General features: G+C 34.8%; 1 protein-coding gene across 2 annotated transcripts in view; it reads right to left on the bottom strand.

The window, feature by feature from the left end:
- Window positions 1-26,007, bottom strand: part of LOC128992390 (sodium-dependent serotonin transporter) — an 85,793-nt gene that overhangs the window by 40,467 nt on the left and 19,319 nt on the right. The window contains exons 2-5 of one of the 2 annotated variants that reach the window (XM_054415951.1): window positions 22,950-23,134; window positions 18,902-19,036; window positions 8,207-8,420; window positions 5,042-5,180 (exon numbers count right to left, since the gene is read on the bottom strand). In XM_054415951.1, coding sequence (XP_054271926.1) covers window positions 5,042-5,180; window positions 8,207-8,420; window positions 18,902-19,036; window positions 22,950-23,127 — 666 coding nt within the window. In that variant the 5' untranslated portion in view covers window positions 23,128-23,134. Of the gene's footprint in view, window positions 1-5,041; window positions 5,181-8,206; window positions 8,421-18,901; window positions 19,037-22,949; window positions 23,183-26,007 lie in introns of those variants that run through there. The other variant, XM_054415959.1, reaches the window with a different exon arrangement.

Below are 26,007 nucleotides of genomic sequence, written 5' to 3'. Positions count from 1 at the left end.
TCAGATGCGTTGTTCGACCTAGCTACATGTGTACATCAAAGTAAAAACCCTGTAGGCCTGCACATTTTTTTAAAAATACCTGAATTGACATTAGTTCACCTACTTCACCAAAACCATAGATGAAACATACTCCGTAGTTAGTCTATTCCAAAACTTGAACACAGCTCTCATCCTCAATGCAAGTTACTCATCTATGACACAATTTTCCACCCGATTATCAAAAACTTTCATACCAATAAATGAATTTGTGGTGTTCTCTCTTGAATTGAAAAATAAATGGTGATTGAAAGTAGGAAAAAAAGGCAAGTGCCAACCTTACAATGCATAAGCTAACCCGATAAGGAATAATTATATGTTCCTTTGAAAATGATATGTCACACTTATTTCATAATTTAACATTTTCTAAGAGCAATAAAGCATAGATTTTTGAACAAAACATTTAAAACGTATCATAAATTCATCATTTTGTTGAAACTATAAAAAACTTACCATGCAGTGGAGAATCATTTTAAAATCATAAATAATAATGTAAACATTTAATTTTGACAGTTTCAGTAGACCTTTGAATACAATTTTAATATTAACAGCTGGTTCATTAAAAGTAGTGTAAAATTATCCATACTAGGTGGCGTTCGCAGAGGCATCCACAAAATTGAGCGGAGTCATCAAGGGTTCATATTATATTGTTTTTGTCTTACTGCAGTAAAAACAGTATTTTTTCATGCATGCGCTGCGGGTCTAAAGTAGCATTTTTAATATTTAGGGAGTAAAAATCGTTTTTAGCCTCTATGGAGTAAAAATCAGCTGTTGTCAACTCAGTTGTAAATTTCGATTGTAAACGATTGCATGTATCGAAAATATGTATCGATTTGTGCTTCGTAATCATTTTAACATATTACAGTCTACAGTCTCTTCCCGTAGCATTTTAGCATTGCAGATACATTAATCCATTCCCAAACTCAACACTGCTCACCTTTACTACTTCCTTCACCACATCCTACGTCGTGGACCTGTTTCCCTCTCTTCCCATAGCATTTTAGGATTGCAGATACATTAATTTAATTGCCAAAGACAGTTCCCACACTCTGCGCTTTTAGCCTTACTACTTCCTTCACCATTTACTACGTCATTGGCCTGTTTCCTTCCTTTCTCATAGCATTTAGGTATTACAAATTCATTTATCCATCTGCTCAAACGGTTCCCCCACTCTGCACTGCCAGCTTTTACTACTTCCTACACCACTTACGTCGTGAACCTGTATTCATCGCTTTCCATAGCATTTTAGTATTTTAGATACGTTAATCTAATTGCAACAAACATCCCCACTGTCCGTACTGCTAGACTTTACTACTTCTTTCACAATTTCCTATGTCTTGGGCATGCTTCCATCCCTTCTCATAGCATTTCAGCATTGCAGATACATTAAAACTGCTACAAACGGTTTCCAGTTCCCACACTCCACACTGCTCACCTTACTACTTCTTTCACCTGTTTCTACGTCGCGGATCTGTTTCCCTCTCTTCCCATAGCATTTTAAGATTGCAGATACCTGAATCTAATCGTCATAAACAGATCCCACACTCCGAACAGCTCGCCTTTACTACTTCCTTCGCCACTTTCCACATCGCGGACCTGTTTCCCTCCCTTTCCGTAGCATTTTAGGAACGTTGTGACCTTAATCTAATCGTCATAAACAGTTTCCATACTCCAGACTGTTCACCTTTACTACTTCCTTAACCTCTTCATACGTCACGAACCTCAAGCTAGTGTCGTCATTTGATTATAGTACCTGGGGACCGAGCTTTGCTCGGGGAAAATCATTAGTTCACTCTGAAAGCACCGTAGTATTGGAGATGCATAAATCCACACATCTACATCCTACACAATTTCCTACGTCATGGATCTGTTTCCCTCCATTCCATTGCATTTAAAGATTGCAGATACCTTAATCTAAAAGTCATAAACAGTTCCCACACTCCGGACTACTCGCCTTGACTACTTCCTTCACCACTTCCTACGTCGCGGACCTGTTTTCCTCCCTTCCCATAGCATTAGGATTGCAAATACCTTAATCTAATCGTCATAAACAGTTCCCACACTCCGGACAGCTCACCTTGACTACTTCCTTCATCACTTCCTACGTTGCGGACCTGTTTTCCTCCCTTCCCGTAGCATTTTAGGTTTGCTGATACCATAATCTAATTGTCATAAACATTTCAAACACTCCGGACAACTCGCCTAGACTACTTCCTTCACCACTTCCTACGTTGCGGACCTATTTTCCTCCCTTTCCATAGCATTTTAGAATTGCAAATACCTTAATCTAATCGTCATAAACAGTCCCCACACTCCGGACAGCTCACCTTGACTACTTCCTTCATCACTTCCTACGTCGCGGACCTGTTTTCCTCCCTTCCCGTAGCATTTTAGGTTTGCTGATACCTTAATCTAATTGTCATAAACATTTCCAACACTCCGCACAACTCGCCTAGACTACTTCCTTCACCACTTCCTACGTCACGGACCTATTTTCCTCCCTTTCCATAGCATTTTAGGATTGCAAATACCTTAATCTAATCATCATAAACAGTTCCCACGCTCCAGACAGCTCGCCTTGACTACTTCCTTCACCACTTCTTACGTCACGGACCTGTTTCCCTCCCTTCCCATAGCATTTTAGGATTGCCCATACCCTTATCTAATCGCCATAAACAGTTCCCTCACTCCTGACAGCTCGCCTTGACTACTTCCTTCACCACTTCCTACGTCGCGGACCTGTTTCCCTCCCTTCCTATTGCACTTAAAGATTGCAGATACCTTATTCTAATCGTCATAAACAGTTCCCGCACTCCGGACTACTCGCCTTGACTACTTCCTTCACCACTTCCTACGTCGCGGACCTGTTTTCCTCCCTTCCCATAGCATTTTAGGATTGCAGATACCCTAATCTTATCGTCATAAACAGTCCCCACACTCCGGACTGCTCGCATTTACTACTTCCTTCATCACTTCCTACGTCACGGACCTGTTTCCCTCTATTCCCATAGCATTTTATGATTGCCTATACTACTTCCTTCACCACTTCCTACGTCGCGGACCTGTTTTCCTCCCTTCCCATAGCATTTTAGGATTGCAGAAACCCTAATCTTATCGTCATAAACAGTCCCCACACTCCGGACTGCTCGCATTTACTACTTCCTTCATCACTTCCTACGTCGCGGACCTGTTTCCCTCCCTTCCTATTGCACTTAAAGATTGCAGATACCCTAATCTTATCGTCATAAACAGTCCCCACACTCCGGACTGCTCGCATTTACTACTTCCTTCATCACTTCCTACGTCGCGGACCTGTTTCCCTCCCTTCCTATTGCACTTAAAGATTGCAGATACCCTAATCTTATCGTCATAAACAGTCCCCACACTCCGGACTGCTCGCATTTACTACTTCCTTCACCACTTCTTACGTCACGGACCTGTTTCCCTCCCTTCCCATAGCATTTTAGGATTGCCCATACCCTTATCTAATCGCCATAAACAGTTCCCTCACTCCTGACAGCTCGCCTTGACTACTTCCTTCACCACTTCCTACGTCGCGGACCTGTTTCCCTCCCTTCCTATTGCACTTAAAGATTGCAGATATCTTATTCTAATCGTCATAAACAGTTCCCGCACTCCGGACTACTCGCCTTGACTACTTCCTTCACCACTTCCTACGTCGCGGACCTGTTTTCCTCCCTTCCCATAGCATTTTAGGATTGCAGATACCCTAATCTTATCGTCATAAACAGTCCCCACACTCCTGACTGCTCGCATTTACTACTTCCTTCATCACTTCCTACGTCACGGACCTGTTTCCCTCTATTCCCATAGCATTTTATGATTGCCTATACTACTTCCTTCACTACTTCCTACGTCACGGACCTGTTTCCTTCCCTTCCCATAGCATTTTAGGATTGCAGATACCTTAATGTATTCATCATAAACAGATCCTAGACTTAGCACTGCTACCCTTGACTACAATGTATCGAGTAATCTTAAGTATAATCTTTGCTTAATATTAACAAGTGATGTTTTTCCTTTTGTACTGTATTTGTAATTTCCTAGTATACTGTGGGTAGTTGGCTTATTATGAGCACATGCTAAAACTTCAAATCTTTTGTTTACTTTTTACTTGTTATTTAATTCAGCCAACATGGTTACCTAGCAACCCATAAGACTAATGTTAAAAAAATGTGATTTTCAGTTTCATTTTTCTACGGATTCCTGAGAGACTTTTTTAACGCTATATAGATGTTGGCACTCACCGATATGGTCTTTATCACCATGCAAAATTTGAAAACGATTGATTCAGCCGTCTAGGAGGAGTTTGCGTATTACGAAATGCATAAAAGTCGACGTATAAGAGCTTCGCTCGCTTCGCTCGCTCCGCTCAATGATCATAATGTAAACAAAATTGCAGAGTGAACTTTAAAGGCCTCTGGGGCAGAGCCCCAAGGAAATTTACCTCTTTTCTATTTTGAGGGCTCACCTACAGACCAATACCTGTCTTTAGACACCCCTACCAAGTTTCTACGCCCAGCCGTTCTCTCAAATTAGCTGTGACAAAAACTCTGTTTTCCTCCATAAGAATAACATGGGATGGGACTTTAAAGGCCACTGGGGGAGAGCCCCGAGGGAATTTACCACGTTTCTCTTTTGATGGCTCATCTACAGACCAAGACCTTTCTTTAGACACCCCTACCGAGTTTCTACGCCCAGCCGTTCTCTCAAAATAGCTATGACAAAGAAAAACAGTTTCAAATTAATATATAGATAGATGAATTTTTTTAGAATTATGTAAACCGATGGTCCAGAAACTCACAAGAACGTCAAATTATCTAAGCGAAAAAAGTTGGGTCAATTAAACTAGAAAAACGTTTACTGTTTTTGGAGGTCTCCCCCAACTAAGTGGCGTGTGAAAAGTTTTGCAGGTACATCCAAAATTGCTGTTTAGACTCTTAAAAACTGTTTTCCAACCTACAACTGTATATGACTTTCTTACCTTTCCTGTACTCCGAACCCCCTTCCACAGCGAGAAGTATACAAGTATAAATACAGCCATTACACACAGAGCTAAGGACCACTTGATAGGACCTATCCTGTTGAGACCATCAGATCTTTGTTGTTCTAGGACACTGCGTCTATGGACAGAAATAAAAACACAAATTTTAATACAAATCGTAAAATTTTAGATTCATCAGCTATGAATAATGTAGTGAAACTAACGAGATCCAGGCAGTGGTCCGAAAGGCAGTGCTCCGAAAGGCACTAGTCCGAAAATCATTTTCGGACTACTGCCTTTCGGAGCAGTGCCTGACCGTGCTTTCCGTTTATCCTAATCTAATTATTCAAGGTTGGGTAAAATTATAAACACCCTAACTTTTTAATGGGTTACACCAGTTTGTTACACCTCTATATGACAACAATCTCTCAATAATAAGGGGTGCCTAATGTCTATACCTTTGCCTAACCCTATATATAGTGGTCCTAATCAAATCATACTTCTGCTATAATATTCTCAAAAACACTATGGCGTAAACTCTGTAGTATGCTTAAATAAATTAATTATGGACACATTCGGCCTACCTCATTTCCTGCAAATACACTGTAAATTCACTTCACAACCTAGGAAATCTTAAGTAGTCTATTATGACCTAACTAAACAACACAGCGAACGTAACCAAATTAAAATAAACGGTATCAGCATTCTGACACATACTTTCTCCCATAAGTTTGTCAACAACCTTTATCATGTGTAAGCAGTGAGAGTAAATATACGGAAATGGGATTTGTACAATTTTGTTCAGAATTTAAGGACTATAACATATTAAATTGTTATCAAAATTGTTCAGGCCATTTTTGGGAAAATCCAATTTTCCGTTATTTTATGGGGGTTTTATGGGGAAAATAACATAATTTACAATAACTTTTGAACCATAATTTTTACAGGAATGGGATTTGTACCATTTTGTTCAGAATATAAAAGACTATAACATACTAAATTGTTATCAAATTCGTTCGGGCCATTTTTGGAAAAATCCTATTTTCTGTTATTTTATGGGGTTTTATGGTAAAATCCCCATTAAAAATCAAAATTTATAAAAACATGAAAAAAACTATCAAAATTGTAAGGACCATAACATACTATGTTGAATAAAAAACCGAATTTTTTTCTAAAATCCAATTTTTCGTTATTTTATGGGGTTTTTATGGGAAAATAACATAATTTACCATAACTTTTGAACCGTAATTTTTAGAGAAATGTAATTTTTACCAGTTTGTTCAGAATTAAAAGGGCTACAACATACTAAATTTTTATCAAAATCGTTCGGGCCATTTTTGAGAAAATTCTATTTTTCCGGTTTTTTATGGGTTTTTATGGAAAAATCCCCATTAAAAATCAAAATTTCTAAAAAATAAAAAAAACGCCTAGAGATACCATGGATTAGAACCTACATACCAAATTTCATCAAAATCGGGCCACAGGTGTAGTCTCTAGCTCTTTACACATCCAGACACACAGACACACACACACACACAGACATCACTTCGAAAACCACTTTTTTGGGTCCAGGGGGACCCTAAACGAATATATCCACTCAAAACTCAAACTCGAAAATTTTGACGAAAACAATACTTTCTCCATATACTATGGTATAGGGGGAGAAAGTAAAAAAGCTAACCTAACCTAACCATTCACCACTCTATAACATAACTATAGGCCACTCTAAAAATACAATGCATGGTTATTTTAACTAATATTTGCTGAAGTTCAGCAATTTGTTTCTATATTCTAAAATAAACATAGAGTTTTTAAGTGTTCAAAGTCATATTTTTATTCCATTAAGAATTAAAGTTTTACTTAACATTTGGAAATATTTAGAAGATATTAAGAATATTCAGAGTACTGCCCACATTTTGTAAAAATACTTTATGATTTGATCCATCCCAATTATGTACACAGAAAATCCTGAAGTATATCAGTTATTTGCTAAAAAAAACCTGAGATGCTGGTAACAAATTAAGGTCATCTGGAAGAAAAAAGGAACAAATTAGAGAATTTGTAAGCAGACAAGAACCTGCCTAGTAGGGTGACCACAACATTCAGCACTCTTGAATATTTATATTACATCAAGGAAGCAGCCTGCAGAACAGTTATTTTCAATGGAGTTGAAAGGAAATGTCTCACATAACATTGCTAAACTGATTCGTCCGAATCTGTTACGTTCAATTTGTCATACTTGGTAAAAACAGTAGCTCGATGAAGTCCCTATTTATAATTTTAAGGTAGAATATCACAGTTATCGATCTGTAATAAAAAAAATATGTTGGTAAACACATGGTAATAGATTTCTTTAAGGGGGAAATCATAATTTCACAAAAACAACAAGCTTACGTTGTAAAACGCATTTGTACCTAACCAAGATTATTTTTCCGTGTAATCCTACAACGGTAGCTCTGGCGATATTTTACACTGGATTTGAACCGTTATAAGGGTGAAAATAATTAAATCTTTTGTTCTTTTTCGTGTACAATTCGCTTGGTTAAGTATTTTTACACTTTGAATAGAAATAGGGATATAGTTCAAGTGATTGGTTCCATAAATTACTTTAGCAACACATGCAATTTAACCTCAAAATATACATGCGTTCTAAAATGACTTGCCATTTTAGAAAGCAAATATTTTAATAAAGCAAATATTATAATAATATTTTTATAATTTTAATTCATAATTATATGAATCATGTAGACAAATGCGTACTGAGTTCCCAAACTACATTTTAAGAAAAATATAAAAATTCTTTTTGCACTCCTGGCCTAACAATTAGCATATTTTTAACAGGGATACTAGATTTATAGCATGGTGTTTAAGTTTATTAAACACTTCTGTACCTTTAAATGAAATACTTATAGAATGTGATAGAGTTCGAGGAAGTTAGAGAAGTTAGAGGAGCGATCTGATGGGCATGTCCAACGATCCATCCCCACCACTGTCACTTTTGTTATTTCATAAAACATTTTAACGATAAATTTTTGATGAAATAATTTATAGCACTGTTGGGGGACTTCCTATCATCCCTAACCAAGCCATCCAAATTGTCACGATCAATTACTTGATAGTTTTAAAGTTAATTCGTTCGTTCATTTAAAAATATTGAGGACTTACTCGAAAAACTCCTTGGCAGGACTGGTTGAGGAGGTGTCGTTTGGAGTAAGGTCAAAGACGGGGGTGCAGTTGAGAGTGTTCCAGGGATTGTCGCAGCTAGTCCAAGGTAACTCGGAACGGAAAGAGGCGAAGAGGTAGTAGACTGCCCAGCCTATGATGGTGTTGTAGTACATGCCCATGTAGACGTCTAGAAGACATATGGCATACCCTACACCTGTAACAATAACATATAGGTAGTACAAAATAAATAGTCGTACCTTCGACAATCCCAAACGACGACTTAGGGTACGTAAACCTATTTATTCTGTCACAGCTCAATCCTGGAGGCAATTCAGAACAAATAAGTATTTATTTATCGATATTTATAGGCATGCACTGTGGATGCGATACTCCCTGGTGTGGATTAACGTCCGCACGAGTTAGTACACTATCCGCAATACTATCCTGATAAATAGACCAATTCGTATATACCAAGGCAAACATGTAGTTCGGATTCCACTAAGGTCCCTTAGTTGCCATTAGCTGTTTGGACTATTAACAGCTGTGTGTAAGGAATATGTCAGCCTTAGTCACTAACAAGACTACAAGATCGCGCCACTCATCCTACACTCATCTCCATTCATACTTGGCTTAGAATATCTACTTTGTATGGTCACCATTTCATTGAAAAGTATTAAAGTATTAAAACGTTATTCCAAACGATGATGGGTAGTACACCAAGCAATAGGTTTCCTCTCTCACCTTAAACTACGGTGTCAAAATATAGTAATTAAAAACTTGTACGCTTGAACTCAGGATTAACATTTTTGGAACTACGGAAACCCTCATTTCAAATAGGGATATTTTTTTTAATTTGTACCAACCACTTAAAAAGTACCATTCAAAATGCAAACACCATAAATTGTGAACACAAATCAAAACCAATCACAACCAAAGCTTTGGTTCAACACCTATAGCGTTGGCAAACACAGGCTACAATATAGGCTAGTTTACCCAACACCTTGATGGCTTCAACTGAACTGAATTGCACCCCATGGCTCTATAGTGTTGACAGATGGTTGTTGTATCCATTACAGTCCACTTTGGTGTCTATAAAGCTATTGGTTTCAACTGCCCGAAATGTGTTCACCGTCGTTTTTGAGTAGTTTGATGATAATTCTTTATCCATTTTTAGTAGATAATTATATTATTTAACCGTCCTACTGACGAATACTTTGACTTGCTGTAACTGATTATTTATTATGTATAGCTATCCATTTATCAAACCAATTTTATTAGTAATGAATCCTCGTTTAAAAACCCCTAATACTTTCTCCCCCTATACCATAGTATATGGAGAAAGTATTGTTTTCGTCAAAATTTTCGAGTTTGAGTTTTGAGTGGATATATCCGTTTTGGGTCCCCCTGAACCCAAAAAAGTGGTTTTCGAAGTGATGTCTGTATATAGAGCTACAGACACCAGTAGTCCAATTTTGATGAAATTTTGTATGTAGGTACTAATCCATGGTATCTCCAAGTGTTTTTTTTTTTCATTTTTTTGACATTTTGGTTTTAATGTTGATTTTCCCATGAAACCCCATCAAATAACGGAAAAATCTGATTTTCAAAAAAATGGCCCGAATGATTTTGAAAAAAAGTACAAATCCCATTTCTGTAAAAATTACGGTTCAAAAGTTACTTATGTTAGTAAATTATGTTATGTTCCCATATAAAAAATTAAAAAGAAATGGGATTTTGGGCAAAAACCGGTTTTTATTAAAAGTAATGTGTTGTCATCCTTATAATTCTAAACAAAATTCTTGCAACCCCCATTACTGTAACAATTATGGTAGAAAAGTTATTGCAACTTTTGTGATTTTTAACCATGAAATATCATATTTACTCTCGCCGCTTACCCATGATAAAGGTTGTTTATACTTATGTTTACGAGCTTATGGGAGAAAGTATGAGAGAAAGATTGCTGATACCTTTCATTTACGTGATGGTCCCACCAGGAACTTGATTATAAAGAGCGGATGTCGTGATTAATTAATCATCCGACTTTTAACGAGTTTTGTCAGCGTCAAAAGCTACAAATCGATGTTTGAGATGATTTTATGATATTTATAATGTGTCGCCAAACATCCAGAAAATTTATAACATGTAAATTTAATGAAAATTGTAATTTGATTTTCTTCTTTCTTCCGACCTTTTTGGCTTGGAATTTTTTTAAGCTCTTGAATATCAAAAGATTATACTGCACAGTCATCATAGCAAGATAAAGTCGTCCTTAAATACTTACACATTTTATCAAGAAACTAATAAATGAATTATTATTATGTAGGTGAATCTAATTTGCGTATAATTTAATTTAATTTGTTTGTTAATTATCCAATATTATTTCATGTTTCTATGTTTACTTACATTAAAGGACATGAAACTCAAGTAATAAATTACTTGAAGCCGTTCTGCGACAGGCGGTGCTTTGAATCTTTATTCTTTTGGGATTTTCTATTGTTAGTCTAGAGTTACTGCGCTGCTCACTAAAAGCCTATGTTATTTTGTGGGAGTAATTATTTAAAAAATACAAGTTTTAATCAGTATACGTTTTTAATTTGAGGATGCATTTTATATTTAGATTTGCATATTTATATTTATTTAGATCAATTAAGACAAATGGAAATTCGCTTAGTCGGTAGGTTTGCTGCGGTGGGGGTATTTTGCCTTTGTAGCGGTAAACAATTCGAAGGGATACTTAATAATTATTATCGATTGTATAGGGATAATAAGGTAATTAAGATGCCTACCTAAGTATATCAGGGTGCCATTACCACAATCTGTAGTCAGGTTGTCTACACAATAGGACTTCATCTTCATTATATATAATGAGCTATTCGCTATATTGTTGTTTTGTGACAATATAGGAGGCAATGCCAAACACATATCATTGAACCATTACATGTTAGGTTTCATTGTTTATCTTAATTTCTCACTAAATAAACCGTTTTCGAAATGCTTGTAATTATTTTACAATATCATATCATTAATTTGTTTACTTCAAATTGATTTTCTGATAAACATATATAGAAGAAATTGTATGTATTAAATATGAATTTAATAATGGTATTTTTTTATAAAAATATGTTTACAGAATTTATTTTAAAATTCAATTACGATTACTATTTATTTTATCATTAGTCAATTCTATTACATATTTAGCTTCCATATGCACGATAATTTCAAACTGTATGAACGTAAACATTTTACGTTCCAGTTTAATTAACGCAATTTAATAAATACACATACAAGATTTTATTACATGGTGAGTTTTAAGAAGAGACTAAATTATTTAGCACAATAGAAATAGGTGTGGTAGAATTTATTTCACAAAATAACATGTCCTAAATAAAGTATCATACGTCCAATATCATTACATATTGGGGAGCAATGTGTAGTGTCTTATATTTATCTTATTGCATACTATTAAATATATATCTTGTAGTTGAGCTCAAAAACGCTATAATTTTACCTTTTAACAGTATCAACTTCAAATTTGATTTATATTTGCCACGGAATAACACTGTTACCATTCATAATAAATTATATTCCTAAATAGCCATTACCAGTACGAAAACAACAATTAACAGTGTAGTGTTCATGTATATACGTTATATTTACGTAAAACATACATCTTAAAGATCAAATAAACACGCAGTAGCTACGTAAACTGTTTACAAGCAAGCCGTCTCCGCCTATAACCAAGTCAGCTGACAATCAGCTGGTATTGTAGCGAGATATTGGGTTAAACAATCAGACAGCGGATTAGAAGCGCGAGGCGTCATTGGTCAAATCATCGCAAGACGTTCCTGACGCTCTGACGACGCTAATACAACACGAAGCGTCAAACAGTCTCGCTGACAACTTGAACGAATCGCGAGTTTTCCGTCAGCATCGTTAACGACCGAACTTTGGTCGTTTAATTTTCTATTAGGTTCTCTTTGAAAGGTTTAGTAAAATTGTGATCTTGAAACAGACTGTTAAAAAAGTTTGTTTTGGATTTGTTATCATGTGTTTTTGGTTTATCACCTTATATATTAACTAGCAGAGAACCCGTCCTTCGTACGGGGTTGGAATCAAGAATAAAGTACTTATTGCAGTTATACTCAAGTTTTGCGTTTGCAATGGGGGAAGACACAGTTTGATAAAATTCCTTTTTTAAATTTACGGTATACTATAGTATTACACATCTACCATAGCCAAAATGTTCTACCACTTCTCCTAAACAATAGAGAAAAATAAATTATTAAAAATCCGCAAAATATCACAAATTATTCATGAAATTAAAAACATAAACATGCCTGTAAACAATCCTACTTTGACAGTTCTCATTGCGTATCACTGTTTTTTGTTGCTATTTCATAAATGCAAAAGAAATACTAGTGCTGCACCCTATTGGTAAATCTTGTAACTTTTTAACGCTTTTGCATATCATAGAACCAACTTTTTAGTTGAAACAGCTGACTAAATTCAATTCCCATGAAATATAAAATCTCATATATTAACATGGGTTAACATGGGGAGCTACAGAGCCACTGGGGAGGAGCCGAAAGGATTTTTGAGATAAGAATATGCAAAAATCATATTAAATACTGTATGATATCAGTATTTAATATGATTCTTGTTATTAATTCCTGCGCTCTGTAGTTCTTTTAACAACCAAACATTACGAAGTGATTTCGAAAAAGATTGCGAAGAGAACAGAAAACTTCCGAAACTGTGGGAAATGTTACATGAACTTGTTGACAGCTTGGAAATGTAAAAAATCTGTTTATAGCTGTTCCCTGCTAGTTTTCAACTAGTTTGACATATTATCTGCGATACCGATAGTTTGTCAACGTGTAATGGTCTTCTTATCAGGTGCGTTGAACTTGTCAACTTGCGGAAATATAACATCATTAATCGGGACTTACCACAGAGGTAATCGTATTCAATTAGCACAATGCATTCATTGATTGACTACAAACTGTGATAGGGTTCTGCTGATTTCAGTGATTTCTTTTTGTTCGATACTTTAAAGTGCGGCAAACTTTAGGTTGAAAACAAATCTTTAGGTAAAATCGTAACGTATTTCCTAAATGCCGATTAGTTATAGAACTACGAGAGGGTGCAAAACGATTAATTTTCTTTATGACTTACTTCACACCATATATCCATAATGCCTTAACATTTTCAAAAAAGTTTAACCATATAGAATGGTTTTTTTATTTACTAGTCGGATACCATAACTTTTAATTTGTACGTTTACGTCTAGTACTAACTGAACGGATAAATAAATCTGTTGAATGTATTCCAATGTGTGTGCGATTGTAGCAAATTTACCGATTGGAAAGAAGTTATTGCCTTAGTTCACATGCAGGAGGGCTTAACTTATGGATATTGGCCGTTATCCAGTCTGTTTATAAGTTCCAACCACACATTTTAAAGTTTATTAGCCTTACTTTCGTAATATGGTGTTAATATTTATTATAACATTTATAATTCTAAGTTACTACATCTCTTGATCTGGAAACAACTATTTTTAGAAATATTTAACAGCCCTCATTTAATTAGTATCGGCCATTTCATTTGATTTTTGGAATGAGTTAGAGGTATAGAATATTATTAATTGTGACTATATTTTATGGAACATATTTTTTTTCAAAATTATAAAATTTTCTCAAAAATTACGCTTGAATCCAATTATGACCAATTATACTATTTTTATTTAACTCGATTTTTATCCTAACTTAAAAAATATATGTATTAATCTACACTAATCTTTAACTTGCCAAGAAAATCAATCTGTTTATTTAAATGCTGTGAAACATGTTTCTCACTCTATGCAAACAACCAAGATTTCCAAAATAAGTACTATGTTTAGCTCATCTACTGACACACCTAACCTAACAAGACGGTTGATGACGTCAGCTCAATGCTCTTATCACTCGTCGTAAGTTGTGATAAGGACCCTGGGGAGAAGAATCACTCAGGGTGGAGTGCTGACATTGATACAGCGACTCATCAGTCCCGGCTACATGATATATACCGATATACTTTCTTTTAGGCCAGGATTTAACCCTTTTAAGTGTTGGTGGTTTAACTTTGGGTTAAAAAAATCGTGTATGAGTTTACACTGTTATGACAATCCATTTAATGCTCAAACTCAAATTCAAATCTTTTTTTTGACATTTGCTACAAACTGCATAATAGTGTCAACAAAATTTATCTTTTACTTTACTTTAATACTTTTTTATGAAATGGCGAGCATACAAAGTAGGTATTTTAAACCAAGTATGAATGGAGATGAGTGTAGGATGAGTGGCGCGATCTTGTAGTCTTGTTAGTGACTAAGGCCGACATTCCTTAGACACAGCTGTTAATTAATAGCCCATACAGCTAATGGCAACTAAGGGACCTACAGTTTTTAGTGGAATTATATTTTGCCTTGGTATATACGAATCGGTCCAATTATCAGGATAGTACTGCGGATAGTCGTAGTACTCACTCGTGCGGACGTTAATCCACACTAGGGAGTATCGCATCCACAGTGCATGCCTATAAATATCCACAATATCTTAAACAAATAAAAACAAAATTTTCTTATAGATAAAATCTAAAAACTAAAGGTCATTGTTCTTTTAAAAAGTCTTCAACACTGTAACAAAAGCGTGATAAAAATAGGCTCTTGGCCCCTTTAACAATTTGTCTACACTATTTTCCATCTTCAGGGGAGTGGGCAGTGCATTGAACAGTTAAATGTCATTGTAAAATAAACGATTAAAAAAAAACTGTTTTGTGTTTTGGAATGTCTAAATCGGACCGGCTTCTCAAACCATAGGAAATAGGGCGAGACAGATTTTGAAAAAGGTCAATATTTTTCTTAACAAAAACAAGACAGTTTAAGATATACATGGACGGAAAAGTAAGAATTTCATTGTTCACAAACAGTGTTTTAAAGGAAAATTTACGACGCTTCTTAAAAACTGTTCTGATGGCTTTCGTTTGTAGTTTAAAAACAACAAATGTGTCCAAAATTTTCCTAATTCAATTAAAATTGTAACATTGATTTCCTAGGACCAACACGTTTGCAAACCTTTTCGCTTCAGTTTGTGATGTTTTTGTAACTACGCATAAGTTAAGTACTTTAAAATCTATGTTGTCTGCTATAAGTGTGTAATTCATATCCAAAATTTGATTCTAAGCATGCGTTTTTTATATTATAGGCCTACAAATATTCACAAAATTGAAGAGAACATTTTTTACTGAAGTATATCTAATTTGCACACTACAACCCTCCCACTTAAAATTGTCCCTATGATTAACATAAAACATTGTAGGACAAAAATAAAAAGTTAAATAGTCACATGTTTGTCCAAAACGGAAAAGGAACTATGATATATTATTATACTCAATCGATGCCAATTTATCAGGTGGCTTACAATACACAATAGTTAACTTATTGGAGAAATGATGAAACTTTTGATTCTTTAATTTTTACCAAATTTACAAATACGTTTATGTCAACTGTTTCCAAAACGTCCAGCAACAATGAACAACAGCTGATATTTACAGCAAGTGTTGCCAACTTATTTTCTCGCGTACGCGACCTACACGACCACCTGGCCTATGTATGTCTTGAACAGTGCCACCACTGCAAATCGAAACTTACAATTCGAAGGGAAACTTTTATTTCACTCTACAGAGAAAGTGACATGATTTAATCACTAGACAATCCGATAGGAGGTCAAAGTCCGCCGCAATAAGTGTGCAGATGATGGCAAAGGGCTCGGTGACTTGATAGATACAATCTTTACAGCTTTGTCCCCGACAGTGGCAACCCTCTCCTTTGTCGTAGAGGACGATGTCAAAGTATTTCTAATTTATAAGCGATTAAAACTGTCAGCTACCGCAGTATTTGCGTTACCTGATGCTAAATGTGTAGTGAGCATTTTTAGTAAAAAAATTCAAAACAAAAATTAAATTTCTCACTAGTTTAAATCTAAGATGACACTTAAAAATTTTAACTTTACAAAATTCATATACCTATTTCATATCATATATCTATTTCAATATTAAACAGTGACTCTGCGTTTCTTTTATTTTCTCCTAAAAATATTTTTTTCTTTAAGACTTGATTATCAAAAGATAGTTTGTTGGTATATTTTTACCACCTTTCAATTCAGTTTACAGAAACATCTAATGATAAATTAAAATGGTACAAATGAACTATTCGTTTATTATTGGTAAATTTTATGTGTTCTAATGTTAGTAGAGAAAGCACTCAATTTTTTTACGATGAATGGCTATTTCTCGAATATGTAGTATGAAATAGTACCGGTAACTAAAAATGTAGTTTGGTCATAACGTGGTTTTTACATTTACGTATTGAACCAGTAATACGAATCAAATGTTATTAAGTAGTTGGTTGGAAAATGTCCAATTTGTATGAGTAATTTGTATGTTTTGATACGAAAACCTATCCGATAAGTTAATTAGGCCTGGTCTGGAAAGTCCATTGTCTAGGTTTTATGGTAAAGTTTGTTAATTCTTGACTGAACAAAAATCAAATACAGCATTTTCAAAATCAAAATATTAAAACGCATAAAGTGTGACAGTGTTTTTTTATCTGTGACTTTATATAAAGTGATGAGGTCTGAATAAGTCTTTACTTTAGCGAATCAATATAAAACATTTCTAAATGTCAATACACTATTTTCAGACGAAGAAACATCATGGTCTTATTTGCATGGTAAAATTACGTTTTTAATTGTGCACTGTTGTTCTACCGCACATTATTTTCTATCATACTAACATTTTATCTCACAAAGATGTGATATTTTGTCAGTTTTAGAGCCCCGACCTGTGGAGTCAGCTGGTTGAACATATGTTGGGGGTTGTAAATCTGGCCTGTGTCGCACTACCCTGTCCCATCCTGTTGCTAGGGATGGCTACAAAACTAGTGTACACCTGGACATATAGCCGAAGAAAAATTTTAAAAATTACTCCATGCAGTAAATAATGTAATCTTTATTCGCATAATTAAGGTGAATTACAATTTAAATCCTCAATAATCTTTTTTTTTGCGTCACTTTGAATTTGGTAACTTGTTTGGTTACTGTCGTCATTTAAAGTCTAAACATATTTTTATATTTTAGTTTTAGAGTTTTTAGGTAAAATATGTTATATTATCACTTGGGTTTTATCACAGCGGCAAAAACAACCGAGACGAACCCGAGGTTGCAAAAAGGCGAGAGTAAAGAGATGCTGTTTGCATATTTGATTAACTATCTTTAAAGTCATACTGTTCCACTTTTCAAATCACAAACAAAATGTTTTATGTTACCATTATAGTTAAGCAATTAAAGTTGTTTATATCTAGTTTTACCATTGACTATTGGATACAGAAGGTTTTACTATAAATGACGAAAAACAAGCTTTAAGGCATTTCAGTTGTTTGGTGTGCTTTGGTCGTTGTGAAACCGGCTTTTTGCTGCAAAAAGACGAGAAGGATGTGAAAAGATAGGCTACATATTAGTTATAAATTAGGACTCTTGATAGTAGCGGAAAATCATATTTCATAACTGGTTAGCCGAAAATTGTTCGGTCCTACCTGTGAAAATCACTAAATAAGCGGAAAATCATAATATAAGCGGAAGAAGCCAATAATCTATTTAATTTGCGTAGTCTATTGTAATATATAACACAAACTCAAACAATCAAATGTTTATTCGTATAATGTGGTAAAAAGTCATAAATTATACAACTTTTTAAAACCTGTTATCGAACCTATTATCTAATTCGCTGAATACTTTCTGATTTCCCAACTTCAACGATGGGTACATTGGTACACATTTTGTTTTTACTTCCCAACCAAGCAATACTAAATTTTTTACCATATAGCTCAAAAGCGTTCGTCATCACAATTGCACCCTAGAGTTGTACACATATTTTGTCCACAATTCCTATATAAAAGATATACACAAACATGAACGTTTATTCATTTCGACTGCAGCCCTTGGGGGATTCCCTCGCTTTGACCGATCATACTGTAGTTCCGCTACCCGCCACCACACATTGCAGCGCTGCAGGCACGGGATGTTTAAAACACCAACCCCCCTCAGTATATTGCAGCCATCATCACTCTTGACTTAAAAAAGTGTATGCCTAAAAGTCAAATAGTATAAACAATACGAAAAACTTGTAAATTATGATGGTATGACAACAAAAATTAATGCATTTGGCACAAATCCCCACCTATCCGATTTTTCCGTTATTTTATGGGTTGTTATGATTAATTTACCATTAAAAATCAAAATTTTGAATAAATGAAAAACAATGCCTGGAGATACCATGGATACCTACATTGCAAATTTCATCAAAATCGGACAACAGGCTGTTGCTCTGTACACATCCACACACACGCACACAGACATCACTTCGAAAACTACTGTTTTGGGTTCAGGGGGACCAAAAACAGATATATTCATTGAAAACTCAAACTCGAACATTTTGACGGAAACAACACTTTCTCCATATACTATGTAAAGGGGGAGAAAGTAAAAAATCCAAACACAAAATACTTAACTATTTTTTCTTTAATATACTCCAAGTACACGAGGGTAAAACATACTCAAACGTGTTTACAAAACGTTTAAGGACAAAAATATACTTACGGACCTTTGAGAGCGGGGCAGATCCGCTTCCAGATGGTGAGACAGCCGCAGCGATGAAACTGGCCGAGGGCGAGCTCCATGTAGAACAGGGGAAGTCCTCCGAACACCAACATCATGCAGTAGGGGATGAGGAACGCTCCTGGAACATGAGGGGACATGATAGAAAATTGTCAAAGAAAATGGAAGATTATATAAATAAAATGGACTAGTCTTTGAAAAGTAAAAGCGAAACATCTTTCGATAAGAGCCTTACGAAAAATTATAAATTTATATGCGACTATTAACCAACTATTTATATTATGATATAATGAAATTTTGATAATTGATTGAAACACATTCTTCTGCACGTATTTCGTTTTTAGCCAGAAGTCATAATAGTTCATATATTCAGTCGAATTTGGCCTTGATGTATAAAACCTATGATGTAACGTAAATACTCGGAACTTTTACATACGATATCCTAGACTAGTAACCAGTCGTAAAAATGGCAGTTAAAATAAAATTTAATAGCTTAGAAGATATTTTAAAGGTCCTCTAAACATGTTTCATAAGGATCCTTAGTTTTTCTGCTATTTGAGATAAATCTAAAATAATTCGAGTACAAGTTTTTTAACTAACCCAACCATAGCCTGTTTGCATGTAGATGGATCAAGTCTTTGGAATTTACCTGTGCCGTGATTAATAACATGAAAACAAAATCTAATTTTACAAACTAATTTTTAAATCTGTTTAGCATAATAACGTTAATTCTAAAAAGTGGAATAAATATTCTAATCAGCTGTGCTCCTATAATTAAAACAGAGGAACATAATCGTGAATGTTGTTTTAGCAGCCTTTGACGCGGATAAAACTCGTTAAAAGTCAGGTGATTAATTGGTCACGTGATTGGTTCTTACGTAATCAACCAGCTGATTGAATCATGCGCTCATCAGCTGTTTACTTGAATTTTCCTTTCATTTTGTTGTGCAACGAACATCGTTAATTTTGTTTTCTTATTATTTTTATTTTGTACTGAGACTGTTAAAACCATTTAGTAAATGTATTGAACACTCAAAGTTTTAGACTTTCAATAGTTATTAGCAGTGTGATGTTTGTAAAAATTTATCTCAGTTGTTTAAGAGATTAAATTATTTCTATACATAAAGCAAACAATGTTAGTCTCTGAGTGAAGAAGAATTTACATTGTAAAATTTAATCCAAGCACAAGACATATTTTAGTCCGTCATATTCTCAAATGAAAAAGAAACATCTTGATCTACAGTCTCTGGAATATAACTGAAGTATATTATAACTGATTAAATACAACAAACATAAAGTTTTGAATCGTGTGAAATTCATTGGTCTCCTTTCTAACACGGGAAATCTAGATATTTTCCTGGTTATATTAGCCAAGATTTTACGCAAATAATTGAAGTTCAATCATAGTTAGTTTAAAATTTATGAATTAAAATAATTAAATAGTAATAAAAGTTTAAAATTAAAGATTAAATCAGTAAGTTAGTTAATCGGTTGTGAAAATCGATTACGTCATACGATCAATTTAATAACACAACAACTCCCCGAATTTGGTTCATTGTATTTGTAAATAGTAGGCTAGTCCAATAATTATTTATTTAACATGAATGCAAGTAAATTATTTATTTAATAATATATAATAACCACTCACACTTTTAATGAGCCATCTTCATTTAGTTTATAATGGTTTTCGTTGTAATACATTTCTGATTATACACTTTTTTTAGCATTGCTGTATTTTACAACATCAGGCACCAAATCTTCCTCAGAACTGTAATCATGTTTGGTTTTTACAATGCTAAGAAATATCATGAAATAGACTTTTAAAATAATTTTTGTACTCGAAGATAGTTTAAAAAGTATATTCTTTACACCACACACTCGTTGATGTAAAATTATCGATTTCATATCATATCTTTAAATAACTAAACTGTGGCTTTAAATCTCTGATTTACTGGGAAAATATGTTTTTTAATGTGTCATTTGATTTGATTTAAATAAATTTTACTTCAAAATTTAGGAAACTATCTAGGAAAATATAGGACTACTCGCAATGCTATCCTGATAATTAGACCAATTCGTATATACCAAGGAAAAAAAATTGCTTCGGATTCCACTATAAACTGTAGGTCCCTTGGTTGCCATTAGCTGTATGGGCTATTAATTAACAGCTGTTTAAGGAACAAGTCGACCTTAGTCACTAACAAGCCTACAAGATCGCGCCACTCGTCCTACACTCATCTCCATTTATACTTGGCTTAAAATACCTACTATGTATGGTCGCCATTTCATAGAAAAGTATTAAAGTATCGCCTATTAAATTCACGATCAAATCCACTATTGCTCCAATTTAGTAAAAAAATAATAATTTAAACTCAAGTGACACTGGTGCAACCTAGTAGCCGAGGTGTACTTTAGGATTGGTTATTTTCGTCACAAGCTAAGATACATCCCACTTCATTATTCACTCCTTCACTCATATTTGGGTCGATCCCATCCTAATTGATAATGATAATGATAGTACAAAAACTTGTATCAGCTTGACTGTGTTTCCCCCCTCTCTCCCCATTTATTCCCCCCCCCCCCAGAGGAGATCAAAGTCCGGGTTGTGATCCACCACTTCCCACTTTACCACATTGTGGGAAATGATTACACGATGACGGCGTCAAACTCAAATATACAAAAGCTTTATGACATTCTCGATGCTATGTAGCTGGACTAGAGATATTATTATGAATGAAACGAATGTAGAATATTGGGAAAATATTTCAAATGGTGTACAAGTTGTTTTCATCTGACTAAAAGCTATATACAGTTGTTTTGGGCTTAAGTAACTTAATTATTATTCATTTGAAAATCAGCTATATTTTTTGTTTTTGTGTTTGAATTTTAATGTAGCACGTTATAATTATTCGTGGATTGTAACCGACATATTATGAAGTAGTTGGGGAGTCATTCAAAATTATATATATACGCCTAGTATAGTACGTTTTCTAAAATAATCCGTAACAGTATTGTTTATTCTTACTTTGCACTGGTTTAATATTCCAGTCTGTAGAGGGACTTTTATCCAATAGTGGAGGAACTTGTGCTAAATTAAGGAGTACATCATATAAATAATCTTACTAATACACGAGTTAAATTGTTTAAAGTGAGTTGAAGATCAAAAATATACAACTGAATATTATACTGTGATAGTTCACACGTAGGAAAACAACAGAATTCTGCGAGAAATTGTTTCTTCAACTATCTAAATCGTATTACCGAGGTGGTAAAAGAAGGGTAACGGCAATCTTCACAGTAACGTCTTTTGATTTAGCCAACTTTGATCTCATGTTTGAAAGATATCACATCAATCATTTTACATCATTGAGTTTGAGGTCTAAAGTCTCCTGAACAATATTAAACTGTGATCGGCAAAATTGTTTCTGTTCACTAACATACAAAAAATACAATTTTCTTTTTAAGGTGGACAGAATCTTGGCTTTTGCTTAATAAAAGAGCCGGGTTGGTACTGAATTGTTTTTCAAATTGCAAATAATTTAAAATCCTTTCTTTTAAGGTACATACTTTTAACCCATAAAGCAAAACATCGAGACGATTTAAAAGTACAATGAATTTTAACATTTTATGTCATGTCATTCAAGGAACAAACACAGTGATCATTAAGTTACCCACATTTTCTGTGGTAGAAACCTATTCAATATGGTTGATTTTAGGAAAAACAATCCACAAACAACAGCAACAATGTCAATGTAATGTGACAGTGGGATAAAGAACATTCTGTAAAATTTGAACCCCCACTTATGGCAGAGTTAAGAGACTGCAGTAGCCTACATAAGATGTAGCAAGGACCTATAGATGAGGCTGAGGCAAAATCAAATTTTATAAATATAAAACTTAAAGGTTGTTAAAAGACGTTAACAAGGAATCTTGAGGAGACTAGGTTAGTTCAGCTAGATTTATTTCTGGAAAAAGGAAGTTATGTTTCGGTGATTTTAATAAGCGTTTACACTAAACCCGAGGGTAGTACTGACCTCCGCCATTCTGGTAGCAGATGTAGGGGAAGCGCCAGACGTTGCCGAGGTCGACTGCGAAGCCGACAACTGCGAGGAGGAACTCGACCTTCTTGTCCCAGGTCTCTCTCGGAGGAGGCTGTCTCGCCTTGGACACCACCGCCTCCACCACCGCCTCCTCCTCCTCCCCGTCCGACATCCCCTCGCTGTAACAGAAACATGATAGTGAGCAACTCTACCTTCTTGTACCAGGTCCCCTCCTCCACCTCTGCTACCTCCTTCACCTCCACCTCCTCCTCCACCTCCACCTCCTTATTCTTCTCAACCTCTTCCACCTCCTCCACCTCCACTTCCTTATTCTTCTCCACCTCCTTATTCTTCTCCACCTCCCCCTCCTTATTCTTCTCCACCTCTGCCATCTTCTCCACCTCCACCTCCTTATTCTTCTCCAACTCTACCACCTTCTCCACCTCCACCTAATTATTCTTCTCCACCTCTGCCATCTTCTCCACCTCCACCTCCACCTCCTTATTCTTCTCCACCTCTGCCACCTTCTCCACCACCACCTCCTTATTCTTCTCCACCTCCACCTCCTTATTCTTCTCCACCTCTGCCACCTTCTCCACCACCACCTCCTTAATCTTATCCACCTTTGCCACCTTTGCCACCTTCTCCAACTCCACCTCCCACTCCTCCTCCACCTCTGCAACATCCTCATCCCCTCCTTCTCCACCGGCTCCTCCTCTACGAGTGCCACCTCATTCACCATCGCCGTTTGAAACCGTAAATAATTAGTTAAAATAATTTAGCCTAAAATAGTTTATTTTGATGGATTCTATTGGTGATACGACAGCCATTGAATTTAGGTCATTAAGAATTATTACAAGTAGACTATCATACTTCTTTTTTTAGTCCTTCTTTGAAGTCATGTTGTATATCATCGATTATATAGCATTATATCTATCCTTACCGTAATATCGGACGTAAAACTATTCTACATAGATATGTCTACACTACACCACATATTTTTGAATTTCCACGACAATATTTATACTCACAATTGTTTAGGCTTTACCCACTAAGTGGATTTCATAGAAATTTAAAGTTGTCCGAAGGATATTTCCTAACATTATATAGCATAAGCCATTCAAGGGGCTTTGACGGGATTGGCTTACGGCGGCTCTTGTGGTATTCTCAGCTTCATATTTTATGTTTTATAAACGTCCATCCTTACAGCACTATCATGAAAGGTTACATTCTAGCTTTAACTTTGACTTACAAATATGTTAGATCGAAACAAAGCCTGTTATAGTCATGAAACACATATAAAATTGTATATAAAAATACGCATATATTAAAATATGTTGAGAATATAGTATATAATTATGTTTTATTTGTTCAATATACTAAGCTGTTGTCTGAATAACGTAATGTAACAGCTAATATGCGTGACAATGTTATTGCCTAAAAGCAAAAGCAAGCGTTATCAGATAGATCTAAATTGCGGTTTAGTTCATTGCGTGAATCTCCTCTGTGGTTAATCCCATCGGATTTTATCGACCATCGAACAATTGTTTGGAAATCCTATATAAGGTTTGTTGTTTTTATATGTGCTGCGTTTAAAGAGTTTAAATTTTCTTTATCAAACAATAGGCGATCAGTTTTAAACAAACTGCTAAGAAGGGCCTTTGTTAAACACTCACTTGATTTGCCCTTTTAAAACATTCCAATTGTTGCCTCTTAAGACTTTTTCATTGTTCTATTATCAATTTGAACAAATTTTGCATATTTTTAAAGCTTTTAACATTTCACTATAACCAATGTTTTTACGTTCACTGTAGCAGCAAACCTAAGAACTTGTTTTACCTAATGATATTTAAATAGAGAAAACTATCACATGTAGAAATAGTTTTGTGACAATCCGTTTAATTGAATGAAAATTCGCTAGTCTGCAGGTCTGTGCGACGGAGCTACTTACTGTGAATGAGTTTTGCAAAATATATTTTTTAGTGTGGTAATTTTTAAAGGCTGATAAAAATGACCACCAATAACACATCTACTCTGAAAATGGATTTAGTTTATTCACAATAACCAGTGGCATTTTTATATGTATATAATAAACTAATAATCGGAGTTTCCAGGTAAACAGACCACAAGACCACCTAATTAATCAATTTATCAACGAAAACTTCGTGCCAGGAATTCCACCGGACCGCTAAGCGTTGTTTAATTTAAACTTTTGACTATCCACATGCGGTTGGTTTGTAGAGTTAAGCACAAATATTGGGTATGTGAAATAAAGTGAGTTAAGTTGTGTTGAATATCGTAAAACGAAGTTTTGAAATACATTTTTACAGATTTTTCAGCACTAAGTAATTAAGCTCTAACCATTTTCCTATAATTCCCCCTTCGAATTTTTCATCGATCACTCAGTTCAATAGTATAAAATAAAATTTACAAACAAATACCCCCGCCGCAGCAAACCTGCAGACTTAGCGAATTTCCATTTGCCTGATTGGATTTAAACTAAAATGTCTCCTTAAAAATATCACATTTATTCCCAATTTAAACAGAATTAGTTTAATGAGTACTTAGGTTTGCTGCAACAGGGAGGGTAAAAAAGTTTTTTTATGTAAAATATTAAAAGGTACTGTGGTTTAGTAAGAAATTAATGTATTTTCCAAATTTGATCAAAATATGTTCATAAACAAGCAAACAACAACAGTTATTCTCGACTTATTCTCCATAAGAATAACATAAAAATTTTAAAATGACAATTTTTTTTAATTTTCTCCGCAACAATTAGGCGCATAATAACGCTTCAATATACTAAATTATTTGTTTTTTTAAGCTCTACAAAACGGTTTAAAAAGAAATTGTGAAATTTTGTGTTTTTAGGGTCAAAAATGGGAAAAACCTATTTTTACCCCATAAAACCCCCATAAACGTTCCCATAGTCCGATCATGCTGGTTCGCGAACTCATTCAAGTTTATCCCGCCTTACACCTTCAAACCAAATTTTATCAAAATCGGACAAAAATTACTCAAGTTATCGTGCGGATAGACACACACACACACA

The sequence above is a fragment of the Macrosteles quadrilineatus genome, unplaced genomic scaffold (genome assembly GCF_028750875.1).
Source record: "Macrosteles quadrilineatus isolate MER2022 unplaced genomic scaffold, UCM_ALF_1.0 Scaffold_1__1_contigs__length_201487025, whole genome shotgun sequence".
Lineage (NCBI taxonomy): Eukaryota > Metazoa > Arthropoda > Insecta > Hemiptera > Cicadellidae > Macrosteles > Macrosteles quadrilineatus.
The sequence above is the reverse complement of the archived record's forward strand: the minus strand, read 5'-3'. Positions and strand labels throughout refer to the sequence as shown.